This window comes from Glossina fuscipes, unplaced genomic scaffold (genome assembly GCF_014805625.2).
Source record: "Glossina fuscipes isolate IAEA_lab_2018 unplaced genomic scaffold, Yale_Gfus_2 115, whole genome shotgun sequence".
Classification (NCBI taxonomy): Eukaryota; Metazoa; Arthropoda; class Insecta; order Diptera; family Glossinidae; genus Glossina; species Glossina fuscipes.
In genome coordinates, this window is record NW_023998458.1 from 2,057,504 (window position 1) to 2,069,521 (window position 12,018).

Here is a 12,018-nt window from a genome sequence, read left to right on the forward strand (position 1 = left end):
TATTTCTATGCGTGACAAATAAAAACCTGTGGAAGGTATAAAAGAATATGTGATCAATCATGATATTAGATACACCATGCTCCGATGGATTTCCAGTTCTTTCTTCCATCGCTATGTTTAGGAAAAAGAGCTCACTAAAAGAGGCAATGAAGAATGAATAGTCTTTCGTAGGGATTTTGCAAATTTTCCTTATAATATTTTCACCGTCTAGTGCTACACAATATCTCCAACATTTCGCTTTTCATGTGACTTTTCCGCAGACGTCTCATATTTGAAAACACGTAAATAATAGCATTAAGAGACAGATAGCGTAGAAGTTAGGAAGACAGGGCAGGAAGTTTTACAGAAAATAAATGGAAAACATTTCCAAAAGGGAAGCGGGGTTCCACATCCATTTCTTAAATGTGATTTTGGCAAACGAAAAGTAGTAGAAGCTATTGTTTGTAATGGAGGCTTGTAACAAATAATCCGCGACAAGTTGATACTCTTACTTAATATAGTAATCTTCACACTGCACCTTTTAAACGATTTTCAAAATCAAAATCACTTAAGAATTCACTTAAGAACGGCAGTTGTTTTAGTTTCTGGCGTTTTGACTGTAATTTTTTTCATTTCAGAAAATTGACAATTTTTTGGATGTTTGCATATATATATATATATATATATATATGTATATATATACAGAATTTCAAACAGAATGTAACGCTTCTCATCTGCACATTTTGTGAATTCTGTTTCCATAGGGAATATCGTTCTATACAGATTATATTCCTAGTTCTTAATAAAAAAAAGTTTGCGATCGAAAGTTTCATGGAAGCGACAAGAGAAAAAGATGCATTTTCGACGCGTATTTAAGATAACTGCGAAAGTAAAAGCATTAACCAGAAATTTTGTGCCACGCGGTTCGAAATCAGAAAAAAGGTAACAAAATGTGTTGAACAACGCTGAGCATTTGGAATCATTCATTTGCCATAGTATATATTGAAAGATTTTAATAATTATAAAAAAATGTTTCTACAAAGCTGCAATAAGGAAACATAATCGGACGAAGGCAAGCTTTTGCAAAGGTGTAGCATTGCGGCAGAGCGTACGTAATGCATTAAAACGCCACCTACGCGGTTATGATAGGGCCGCGAAGTATATTAACCTATACTCTTTGTACTTCCCATTCCACATTTTGACTGTAGCTAAAATTGCCGCTGAATGGAAATAACACAACGCTGGTACAGGCCTAACTCAGCTCAGCTTTTATTTCGATTGAACACTTAAAACCCCGGCCCACAAATATGAATAAACCAATGACACTTTACTTACCTTTCCAGCTACATTCTTGTCTCTGATTTTTTAGGCGATACTCGCCAGGGACAAGTAAGGCCAAGCCTGAAGTGCGCTTAAAATCAAATTGGCAACACTCTTTAGGATCAGGACACAGGGAACACTTGATGATTGGAAGTTATAAGAAATGCATTATACCATGCATGTGAACTTTGGTAGGAGACTTTTTGAGAATCTGTCAAAATTAGTTCAATCGATGGGCATGCATTATTAATGTGGCGCTATGTTTGATTCAGGGATCTTTAGAAATTCCCTCCACAGCGCTCTGGCCCGATCTGTTCCGAGGACAAAGCCAGTACCAAACCATTTGCTTGTTTGAATAGGCTTTTGGGGTTTTTGAAACAAATTTCAGACAAAATATTTGGAAAAATTCAAACTCAATTTGAAGAAGAAGAAAAACAACATATGTAAGAGATAACAAAGCTGGAAGGAAAATTTAAAATTTCAAAACATTTGTCATCATTTTGACATATTTAAGCTCAGCTGATTGCTTTCGATGGATTGTGAATGTGTAAAGAAATGAAAAAAAAAATTACAACAACAATAACAAAACAGTAAAGGCCGCAAACCATAATAAAGAAAAAAATTTTAAGTAACATATTCAAGAGAAGGAATTTTTTCCAAATTCAAGTAAAACTATTTATTGTATGGTTAACTGCGTTGCTATATATATTTATAATTTTCTATATAATTATTGTATTTATAAATTTCTAATATTGTTAAATGTTTTTAGGATGGAAGATACCGGGACAACAAAATTCGTTGGGGCAATTGATGAGGGCACTTCTTCCGCTCGCTTCATAATATATCGTGCTGGCTCAGATGTACCGATTTGCTCCCATCAACTTGATGTAACTTCTTTCTATCCGAAAGAAGGATGGGTGGAGCAAGATCCGATAGAAATCTATGAAGTTGTAAAGAAATGCATCGATGTAACTATGGAAGAATTTCAAAAAAAAGGAAAAACGCTCGAGGTAAGCATTTTAATTTGTTGCGCAATTTACCAGTAACGATATTGGGTAGTGAAATCATTCAGACGATTGTAAAGAATGTAATCATTAATGTATGCATAAGAATGAAATCTATTTAGATGAAACCGTGCACCTCTCTGCTGGAATTATACTTGTAAATTTTAAATTTTCGCTAAGAAACATTTCTTTCTTCATCCTGCTTAAGTCTAGATAAAAAAAAAATTTCAATTGCCATACGCTCGTATCATATTACTACGTTTTGTACGTTTTATCTTTTTAATCTAATCAGAACACATCATATATATATATATATGCTGCGCACAAACCTATATACATTTATCACGGCTTATCCATGAAGTATGCGATAATTTTATCATAGTTTGAAAAGTTTTCAAGAGTCGCAAATTAATGGCGTCCACTTGTATCTTTATTTAAAGCTTTTATTTTGGACTTTATATTTTAACTAATTTTAGCTTATTGACTAAATTCGTTTATGTACTTTTTATTGTTTCATAGTACGCAAAGCTTCTCGATAGGACTGCGCCTCTTTTATTCTTTCCTCTATAGTGCGTTCTACTTTTTTGCCCGCTGTGGCGTCTAGCTTCCGATAAACATCGTCATTACGTTCGAAATCGCCGACACGTCGTGGCATTACATGGAAATGTACATGAGGTACGGTTTGTCCCGCAAGCGGGCCATCTTGTACATTGACTGTGGAAGCAGAAGTTTTATAAAAATTCTCTAGCATGCGTTGGATGCGACAAGTTACAGTAAATAAATCGCTAATTTCGACTGAATTTAGATCTTTTAATCGTGCCACAATTCGCTTCGTACTTACTAGCACATGGCCTTCTACTACACAACAAATATTAGTAAATGCATAAGAATATGGTGACTCAAAGAATATTGTCTGCTTTTTAATGCAGTTTTCTGCAAACATATAATCTTGTTGAGGTTCCGTTGTGCCTTCGCCATATGCAACTAAACTGTATACGTCATCTCGACGATGCTTAAAACAAGGCATTCTACAGCGTATAGGCTCTAGAGAATCTAAATCAATTTCGACTGTGGCCACATCGAGTTTCCTCTCTCCCAAATTGGCCAATATTTTACCCCAGGGATCGACTATTAAAGCGTGACCCCAACTTTTACGTTTAGCATTATGGTGGCCCACTTGCGCAGCGGCCAAGACGAAACATTGCGTTTCTATAGCACGACTCCTAAGCAATATTTCCCAATGAGCTTTACCTGTATAAAAAGTAAATGCTGAAGGATACGTTAATAACTCAGCCCCAGCCCTTCGCAACAGTATGCTCGATTCAGGAAAACGCATGTCATAGCAAATTTGCAAAGCTAGTTTTCCTATAGGAGTGTCCAAGGGAGCTATTAAACGCTGACCTCCGCATACCACTTTGGATTCTTGAAATGTAAACTCCGGCGTGTCCACGTCGAATAAATGAAGTTTACGATACACGGCAACTAATTCGCCGCGATTGTTAAGAATCACATGAGCGTTATGTATTTTATCAGTTTTACGTTCGTATTGATCTAGAATTGATTCGTGTAAGCCGCCCAAAGAGAGCCAGACATCGTGTTTTTTGGCTAAAGCCTGGTACTGTTCCATGGTAGGTCCAGTCAAAGGCTCTGATAATTCTAAGGTCTGTTTTCGATTTTCGCCCACAAAATCGCAGCACTCCGGTAAGAATATAAATTCTGCCGACTGAGCTTTGGCCATTCCAATCAACTGCTCCACTTGGCGCATGTTTGCTGCTTTATCGTTGGTGGTGCACATTTGGGTAACGGCAACGACAGGTTTTTGCTTCGTCCGAGAGGACATTTTACGCACTTCGAGGTTTCTATGGTTCAGTTTACGCAAATAGGAATGTTTAAGTTTACACACAGACGTGATTAAGTAACGCTGAATCAACATTGAGTAGAAATATTAAAAGTTTATCGCTTCTTTACAATTTATTTTTTTTGTGTTAGCGTTTTGTTTCGTTGTTGGGTGTTTTATTTTCTTGTCTTTCTGAATTTTTCAAACATTCACTTACATACACTTAGCACTTAAGGGTTGCTAACATTTATTTTACTTTATTTATGTTAGGACTTGGTTGCTGTGGGAATAACTAACCAAAGAGAATCATCTGTAGTCTGGGATCGGGACACTGGTAAGCCTTTGTACAATGCCATCATTTGGCTGGATAATCGTACCTCCGTTACTGTGGATCAGCTGGTAGCATCTATTCCTAACAATTCTAAGAACATTGAATATTTAAAGCCATTATGTGGACTACCCCTATCTCCGTACTTTTCTGCACTGAAGTTGCGTTGGTTACGTGATAATGTGGAGTCCGTTAGAAAAGCAATGGATGAAGGAAATGCTATGTTCGGAACTATAGGTTAGTGAAATTAGACAACCTTAAGCTAGCTTTTGGTGATTTCAAAAATTCTAGATTCCTGGCTTATATATAATCTTACGGGTGGCGCTAGAAACGGTGGACTTCACTTGACAGATGTTACGAATGCTTCTCGTACTATGTTGATGAATATAGAAACTTTGCAATGGGATCGTCACTTATTAGATTTCTTCGGTTTGCCAAATTCTATATTGCCGGACATCGTTTCAAGCAGCGAATTGTATGGGTATATAAAGGAAACTAAAATACAAGGGGTGCCTATAACAGCCGATCTAGGGGATCAGCAGGCAGCATTGGTGGGCCAACAATGTCTTCAGCGAGGTCAAGCTAAGGCTACATATGGAACCGGTTGTTTTTTACTGTACAACACTGGTCCCTCTGTAGTTCATTCCACACACGGTCTACTAACCACGGTAGGTTATCAGCTTGGGCGTAACGCTACTCCGATGTATGCTTTAGAAGGTAGTGTCGCTATAGCTGGTGTAGCCCTGAAATGGCTACGTGAGAATTTGGGTTTATTTGGGTCAATTACTCAAGTCGAGCCCATGGCGTCTATGGTCGATAATTCGCTAGATGTTTACTTTGTGCCTGCCTTTAGTGGCCTTTATGCCCCTTACTGGAATCAAGAAGCTAGAGGGTAGGTAATAAATTGAGTGTGTGAATATGTAATTAGTGCTAATGGATTTTAGAATAATTTGTGGTCTAAGTGAAGATACCACCAGTGAACATGTGGTACGTGCTACTTTGGAGTCCATATGTTTTCAAGTACGCGACATTTTAGAATCCATGAAGAAAGATTGCGGTATACCTTTGACAAAGCTAATGGTTGATGGCGGTATGACGGTTAACAAATTATTTCTGCAACTGCAATCAGATTTGGTTGGCATAAGTGTCATTAAGTCAAAATTACCTGAAACAACAGCATTAGGCGCAGCTTTGGCCGCTTATAAAGCTGTAGAACCCTCATTCAAAATAGAAACGGAATTGTCTAAAGGTGTGACGCGTAAAACTTTTACGCCTACTATTAATGATAATGAAAGAGACGTTCGCTATGCTAAATGGAAAATGGCTGTGGAGCGTGCAATCGGCTGGGATGCTGCTGTACCACCTCGATCGGACTATTTTGAATAAATCAATTTCCATGGACCGGAAGTAATCAAATTTTAGAAATTAAAAATTTCTTTTCATAAATGGGGTAGTAATAATGTACGTGTATATAGTTTTATACGAATATTGCTTAAATAATTATTATATGACTACTTTGCAAACAAAATGGAATTTTCGACCACTTTTTTAGCGATCTACAATTTTACTTGCCAACTAATCTACTACGTTCGTACGTAGATGGCAAATCTATATAAAAAATAAAAAACATTCGAAGAGGAAACTCACATACCCATTATCTCAGACAAATACACAGGCATTCTATTGTAATAGGTAGTACAATTTTAAAATTGTTTATTAAATGTTTATTCGAGATTTTTTTACTTACGAATTTTAACTAACTCTGGCGAGTATTTATGGCGCGCTCCAGATCAACATCTGACATAAACACCGTACAGAAAAGATTGAGAGTAAAGCCATTATTCTATTTAAAAACCTTTTGCATCTGAAGCTTTAAATGCTCTTCACGACTTTCGCATAATATTTTTAGATCAATGTCTTCTTCTATGAACTATAAGTCGCAGGTTTTTGTCTATAGCTAGCAGGGGACATACCACAACGGCTCTAAAAGTGATGAAAACAACAACATTCAGAAGTTGTTATAAAAATGGAAATCCGTTAAATGGAAAGATGTCTGAAAAATACACCGATGATTAGGCGGCTTTTCATAAAGTGTTCCGTCTCTATTGATGGAACACGACTAGCAATATAGTATAAAATGCACTATTAGTAAGCTTTGAAAACGGCGATGCTCCATTACATTCACCTAAACCAATCAAAAAGCGGCTTCAGTCGTTTATTTTTTACTCTTTATGTGTCTGGATTGATCTAAGTTGGTTTTTTATCTGTAATTTAAAAAATTGGAAAAAAAGTTATAAAAAAGGTGGCAGCTCATGTGCCACTTGTAGAATATAGAAAACATGATAGTTGAATTCGAAATGAAAAACTGAAATGAAAGAGAGAAACACTTTTAGAATAAATTAGCGAAAAAGTACCGAAGACAAAATTGATATCAATTTCATAACATAAAATCCAAACCGGAATTATAATTAGAATAAGTGATGGAATTCTTCTTATATTTCTTTCTGAGAATAATTTCAACTTAAACCAAAAAAAAAACGTTTTTACGGAAAAACGGAAATCTTCACCCCTTGTTTTTTTTTTATTAGATGATTTCAACAGACTTGCCAGTTGTAGTAAAGGAACAAATATACGGTCTATGCGATATGCACAATCAACGATAATAATCGATGACAAATAATCATTTTGTCAGACACGTGTGAGAGAATTTTACGTTATTTGTTGCGTTTTGCCTTACACGAATTAAATTGTTAAATTTATCATAAAATATAAAAAAATGCCGATACGGGAAAAACTGTTAATAAAGAAAATCAAAAAACGTGAAAAAATTAAAAAAGAATTGGCGCAGAAAAAAGGCAAACATCTTAAAAGGGGACACATTATCACGCGAAAAGAACGTATGTAATAATGAAGTCAATTAAAAAATAAATGAAAATTGGAATAATATTTGAAGCATATTTTGTTAAATGCATTCATAGGCGACGATGATAAAGGCATTCAGCTCAAGGCGGACAAACAACAGAAGACAGTTAAGAAAAAAAATAAGAAGCCGTTGCCACCAATATCATCAGAAAGTAACTCTGAAAGAGAGGGTAAGTAAATGCTCGTGGAAGAAAGCGTAGTACGAATAAATGACGATTTAAAGGCGAATTTGAGGCTCGAGAGGGACGCGTTAATGTCTACAAAAGCTGAATGAAATCGTAACATATTTGTGTGAATTCTGATTTTCCAAATATTGTTACTAGGATTTATTTTCATATTCCAAAAAACTTAGAAAATGTTTTTTTTCTCCCTCAGCTGCTGCAGATCCCATGGACGAGGAGATGGTGGAACAGAGGGAAGTGTCTGGCAATGAAGATGAAACTGGAAAAGTTCCAACATTAGTACAGGCGAAAGAAAAAGTTCAGAAGAAGAATGGGAAGAAGTTAGAAAAGCGACACAAGAGCGAAGATGAAGGTTTTGAACAATTAGACCCTGATGGGGTCACAGAAGCTTTGGGCAAACGTGATAAGGCCGACCTTGCATTTAGTTCACTGAAAGGTATAGTTTCTGAACCCACCCTGAAAGCTATTGAAGAAATGGGTTTCAGTGAGATGACAGAGATACAAGCGAAATCTTTACCTCCTTTGTTAGAAGGTCGTGATTTAGTCGGTGCCGCTAAAACTGGTTCTGGTAAAACCTTAGCTTTCTTAATACCTGCAGTTGAATTGATATACAAATTACGGTTTATGCCACGCAATGGCACGGGCGTCATTATCATCTCTCCTACCCGTGAATTATCAATGCAAACGTTTGGTGTATTAAAGGAGTTGATGGCACATCATCATCATACGTACGGTCTTGTTATGGGTGGTTCGAATCGTCAAGTGGAAAGTGAAAAATTAAGTAAAGGAATTAACATACTGGTCGCTACTCCAGGCCGTTTACTGGATCATTTACAAAATTCTCCCGATTTTCTGTATAAGAATCTGCAATGTTTAATTATAGATGAAGTAGATCGTATATTGGAGATTGGTTTTGAAGAGGAATTAAAACAAATTGTCAATCTATTACCTAGTGAGTTTGAAGGTTTATTAAAGTAAGCTTTGTTCTTAAAGGTTTTCTCTGTTTTTTAAGAACGACGCCAAACCATGCTATTCTCGGCTACGCAAACAGCAAAAATAGATGCTTTATCAAAGTTGGCTTTGAAAAAGGAACCATTCTATGTGGGCGTTGATGATGACGAAGAAACTGCCACTGTTAGTGGCTTGGAGCAGGGCTATATTGTTTGCCCTTCTGATAAAAGATTGCTTGTGTTATTTACATTCCTGAAGAAAAATCGCAAGAAAAAAGTTATGGTTTTCTTCTCATCTTGCATGTCTGTTAAATATCACCATGAATTATTCAACTATATTGATTTGCCAGTAACCTCAATTCATGTAAGTTTTGAAGAAAACCCGTTGAAACTTGCTTTTTACCATTTCTCAATGATTTACAAATTCTTTACTCAAGACGTTACGCAATATGCGAGAATTGTCCAAAAAGTATCCCGCATAAGTAAGAAAAAGACATTTTTTTGTTTAAAACCCGACTTTGCTCACAACGTACTCTTCTTTAAGAATAATACGGTCTACGATATTTCTAATGATCCTCTAACATTTTGATATTTTTTATATAAAAAAATTTATCAGAATCGGGCAATAACCTGGCGTTCCCAATGTGATTAGATAGCAATTCCTTATGAGTAGATGCGCCTTCTTTACGTAATTTTTGTTCATTTTTTGTTATCGATTTTGCCTCTGCGGTGTTATCATTGCAAACTTTCTCAACAATTGCATTCTTCATTATGGCACGAAGCTTCGGCTGCAGATTTTGATTTTCGGATTCCAAAAGTTTCACAGTAGTCGAAGCGGGACCATATTCACCACTTTATTTGCGAATGTGGTTAATGAGTCTAAATTAGTATCTTCAATCGCTAATGAACTAATTTTGTGGGTTTGAGATTTTATTAGCTGCTCGGGACATCCGTAAGTTTTACTTAATGCAGTGATGATTGAGCTCACATTCCTGGAGTTTGCTAAGAGACTCTCAACAGTCTCCCCCTTTCTCTCTTTCTCTCTAACAAATCCATCACAGGCATTGTATTGTTGCAAGTTAGAATATTCTTGAAGGGTTTATAAAAAGGTAATCTCGAGAATTTGGGTAGCGACACATCGAATATTTTTGGCAACCCGTCGTCAAACAACAACTGGGCATCCAAAGTGGCATAAATTTTGATGAGAACTTGAATGCACATAACCTTCAGAATTTTGTAGACAAGGACAAGATGACAATCTGCCTAGATTTCGTTAATTAATTTCCTTATTATTTGGTTATTTCAAAAGAAAATTCGTAAAACATAACTCAATAAACGAAAAAAGAAAAAACGATTGTTAAAATCAACTGCTACAGGCATTGGTTAATAACTAAACTACTAAACTAAACTAAACCGTTTATAAAACAAATATTTTCAAAATAATTTGAATTTTTTTGTCATTTTGTTATTTTTAGGGTAAACAAAAGCAAACAAAGCGTACGACCACATTTTTTCAATTCTGTAATGCTGCCGAAGGTATACTGTTATGCACTGATGTAGCGGCTCGCGGTTTAGATATACCTCAAGTCGACTGGATTGTGCAGTATGATCCACCAGATGATCCCAAGGTAAGATAAATACAAGTTTCCTTTCAGTAGTGTCTTCCGATTGCTTAAGAGCGGAGGGAAAGTGAAAAAAAAATTGATAATTTAATATATATGCGCCTACATTCGATAGACGATCTTTTTTTTTTTTTTTTTGGAAAATCTATTAGGTTTTCTGTAGGACATTTACTTCTCCGAATTGAAGAGCAATAACAGCCTGTGTATTTTATTTTTTGAGTGAAAAGAGGAAAAAATGTTGTAATTATGCTATTCCAGCTTCAAAAAAAATGTGTTTCCGGGAAATGCTATCCTGCATTCAAGTATTCCTCCACATTGCCTTTACTCGAAGATTTGTTCTTAGTTTGTTCTATCTGTCAAACACAGCCATGCACGCTTTACACTTTACGTGTTGCGAAATGACTTTATAATTGGTATCAAAAACTATACGCTAAACTTTTAGTTTCTTGTCAGGAGCACGCACTGTAAGCTTTCAAGTAGCTCTCAGCCTCGTATTTACTTAAGGATAGTCTTGCTGGAGCTATACTGAAAGGTAGTTTCTTTCTAAATGCTTCTAAATGAACATGAATACTTTCTAAACAAATCTGCTGGCGTTTTAGAGGAGCTGGAAATCAATGGAAGAGGCATTAAATTGCAGAAGAATTCGTACAAACTTCAGCAAGTTAAGCTATTGAAAAAAAATATGTTACTTTCTAAGCTATTTTTTTTTCAAACGGAGGCAGCAATTCTCAAAACTTTCTCAAACAAACAGCTGAAAACTTAGGTGGATCTGGAGGCGGTTTTTTAAATTTCTTACATTTAATTTTTGTTTTCTTAGGAATATATACATCGCGTAGGTCGTACTGCTCGCGGTACTGGTAGTTCCGGTCATGCTTTGTTAATGTTACGTCCTGAGGAACTGGGCTTTTTGCGTTACTTAAAAGCTGCCAAAGTTCCTCTAAACGAGTTTGAGTTTTCGTGGAGCAAAATTGCTGATATACAATTACAGGTACATGCAATGAAAAAGAGAATAACTATTTCTTTACATTTATCGCAATTTTTAGTTGGAAAAACTTATAGCGAAGAATTATTTCCTTAATCAATCGGCAAAAGAGGCTTTCAAATCATACGTGCGCGCTTATGATTCCCATCAATTGAAGACAATATTCGATGTGAATACTTTGGATCTACAAGCGGTTGCTAAGAGTTTCGGTTTTCTGGTACCACCTGTTGTAGATCTTAAAGTCAACAGCGTGCAACGTCGGAGACCTGAAAGACGTATCGGCGGTGGTGGTTTCGGTTACTATAAACATTTAAATGAAAACCAAACGAAACAACGCGTTTTCAAGCAAGTCTCTCGTGAGCAACTACAAAAGAAAGGAAAAAATTTCATGCGGTAACTCTTGATTTTTCTGATTCATAGTTTAGCTAATTAATTTAACATAGTTTTTAGAAATCATATTATGAATAATTTCATGAGATAGCAAAGTGAAATAAATATATACATGTTCTATATTAAACGTGAAGTCAATAAATTTTTTTTTTTAATTTAAGGGGTAACGCCACTGTACATTCTTTTTATTGATTTAAATAGCCCCAAAGCGGTAAACATTTAAACGGTCCACAGATTTAATTTTCTGAACATAGTCGAATACACACAGCGTAGAAGTACTAGAATTTTGGAAATACGCTTACCTCGAAAGAAGATTTTTCAAAACGGTACGCAACATAATTTTAATAATTTTTGTTTATTTCGCTTGAGTTTTTTGTATTTATGTCTCCCTTGTTTACACATTAGTGCTTCGTTCCCCATGATTATCAATAGAAATGACTTCTTCTGGTTTCCATTAGTTCTAATCGATGAGTTATTATCTGCTTGAGCACGTCTTTCATTC

At 35.8% G+C, this 12,018-nt stretch overlaps 3 protein-coding genes across 4 annotated transcripts; 2 read left to right on the top strand and 1 right to left on the bottom strand.

The window, feature by feature from the left end:
- Positions 1-1,907: 1,907 nt before the first annotated feature.
- On the top strand, positions 1,908-6,012 carry LOC119640140 (glycerol kinase). 2 transcript variants are annotated; one of them, XM_038037980.1, is made up of 5 exons: positions 1,908-1,980; positions 2,069-2,309; positions 4,411-4,705; positions 4,760-5,360; positions 5,413-6,012. In XM_038037980.1, exons 2-5 carry the CDS (start codon positions 2,070-2,072, stop codon positions 5,852-5,854), a joined length of 1,578 nt encoding a protein of 525 aa, XP_037893908.1. In that variant the 5' UTR covers positions 1,908-1,980; position 2,069; the 3' UTR covers positions 5,855-6,012. The 2 variants fall into 2 exon arrangements, with proteins under 2 accessions (XP_037893908.1, XP_037893909.1); XM_038037981.1 differs by having other exon boundaries at positions 1,932-1,965.
- Positions 2,675-4,309, bottom strand: LOC119640141 (nitrilase and fragile histidine triad fusion protein NitFhit). Its single transcript, XM_038037982.1, has one exon. It carries the CDS (start codon positions 4,234-4,236, stop codon positions 2,809-2,811), a length of 1,428 nt encoding a protein of 475 aa, XP_037893910.1. The 5' UTR covers positions 4,237-4,309; the 3' UTR covers positions 2,675-2,808.
- A 1,137-nt stretch (positions 6,013-7,149) lies between the features above and the next one.
- LOC119640147 (probable ATP-dependent RNA helicase pitchoune) lies at positions 7,150-11,794 on the top strand. Its single transcript, XM_038037993.1, has 7 exons — positions 7,150-7,365; positions 7,447-7,560; positions 7,766-8,524; positions 8,585-8,886; positions 9,998-10,150; positions 10,962-11,132; positions 11,188-11,794. Exons 1-7 carry the CDS (start codon positions 7,245-7,247, stop codon positions 11,521-11,523), a joined length of 1,956 nt encoding a protein of 651 aa, XP_037893921.1. The 5' UTR covers positions 7,150-7,244; the 3' UTR covers positions 11,524-11,794.
- Positions 11,795-12,018: the final 224 nt, after the last annotated feature.

Coding starts and splice junctions, on each gene's coding strand:
- LOC119640140 (XM_038037980.1), top strand. CDS start 2,070: ATGGAAGATACCGGGACAACAAAATTCGTTGGGGCAATTGATGAGGGC. Junction 4,706..4,759: donor TGCTATGTTCGGAACTATAG/GTTAGTGAAATT, acceptor CAAAAATTCTAG/ATTCCTGGCTTATATATAAT. Junction 5,361..5,412: donor TGGAATCAAGAAGCTAGAGG/GTAGGTAATAAA, acceptor AATGGATTTTAG/AATAATTTGTGGTCTAAGTG.
- LOC119640141 (XM_038037982.1), bottom strand. CDS start 4,236: ATGTTGATTCAGCGTTACTTAATCACGTCTGTGTGTAAACTTAAACAT.
- LOC119640147 (XM_038037993.1), top strand. CDS start 7,245: ATGCCGATACGGGAAAAACTGTTAATAAAGAAAATCAAAAAACGTGAA. Junction 10,151..10,961: donor ATCCACCAGATGATCCCAAG/GTAAGATAAATA, acceptor TTGTTTTCTTAG/GAATATATACATCGCGTAGG. Junction 11,133..11,187: donor TTGCTGATATACAATTACAG/GTACATGCAATG, acceptor CGCAATTTTTAG/TTGGAAAAACTTATAGCGAA.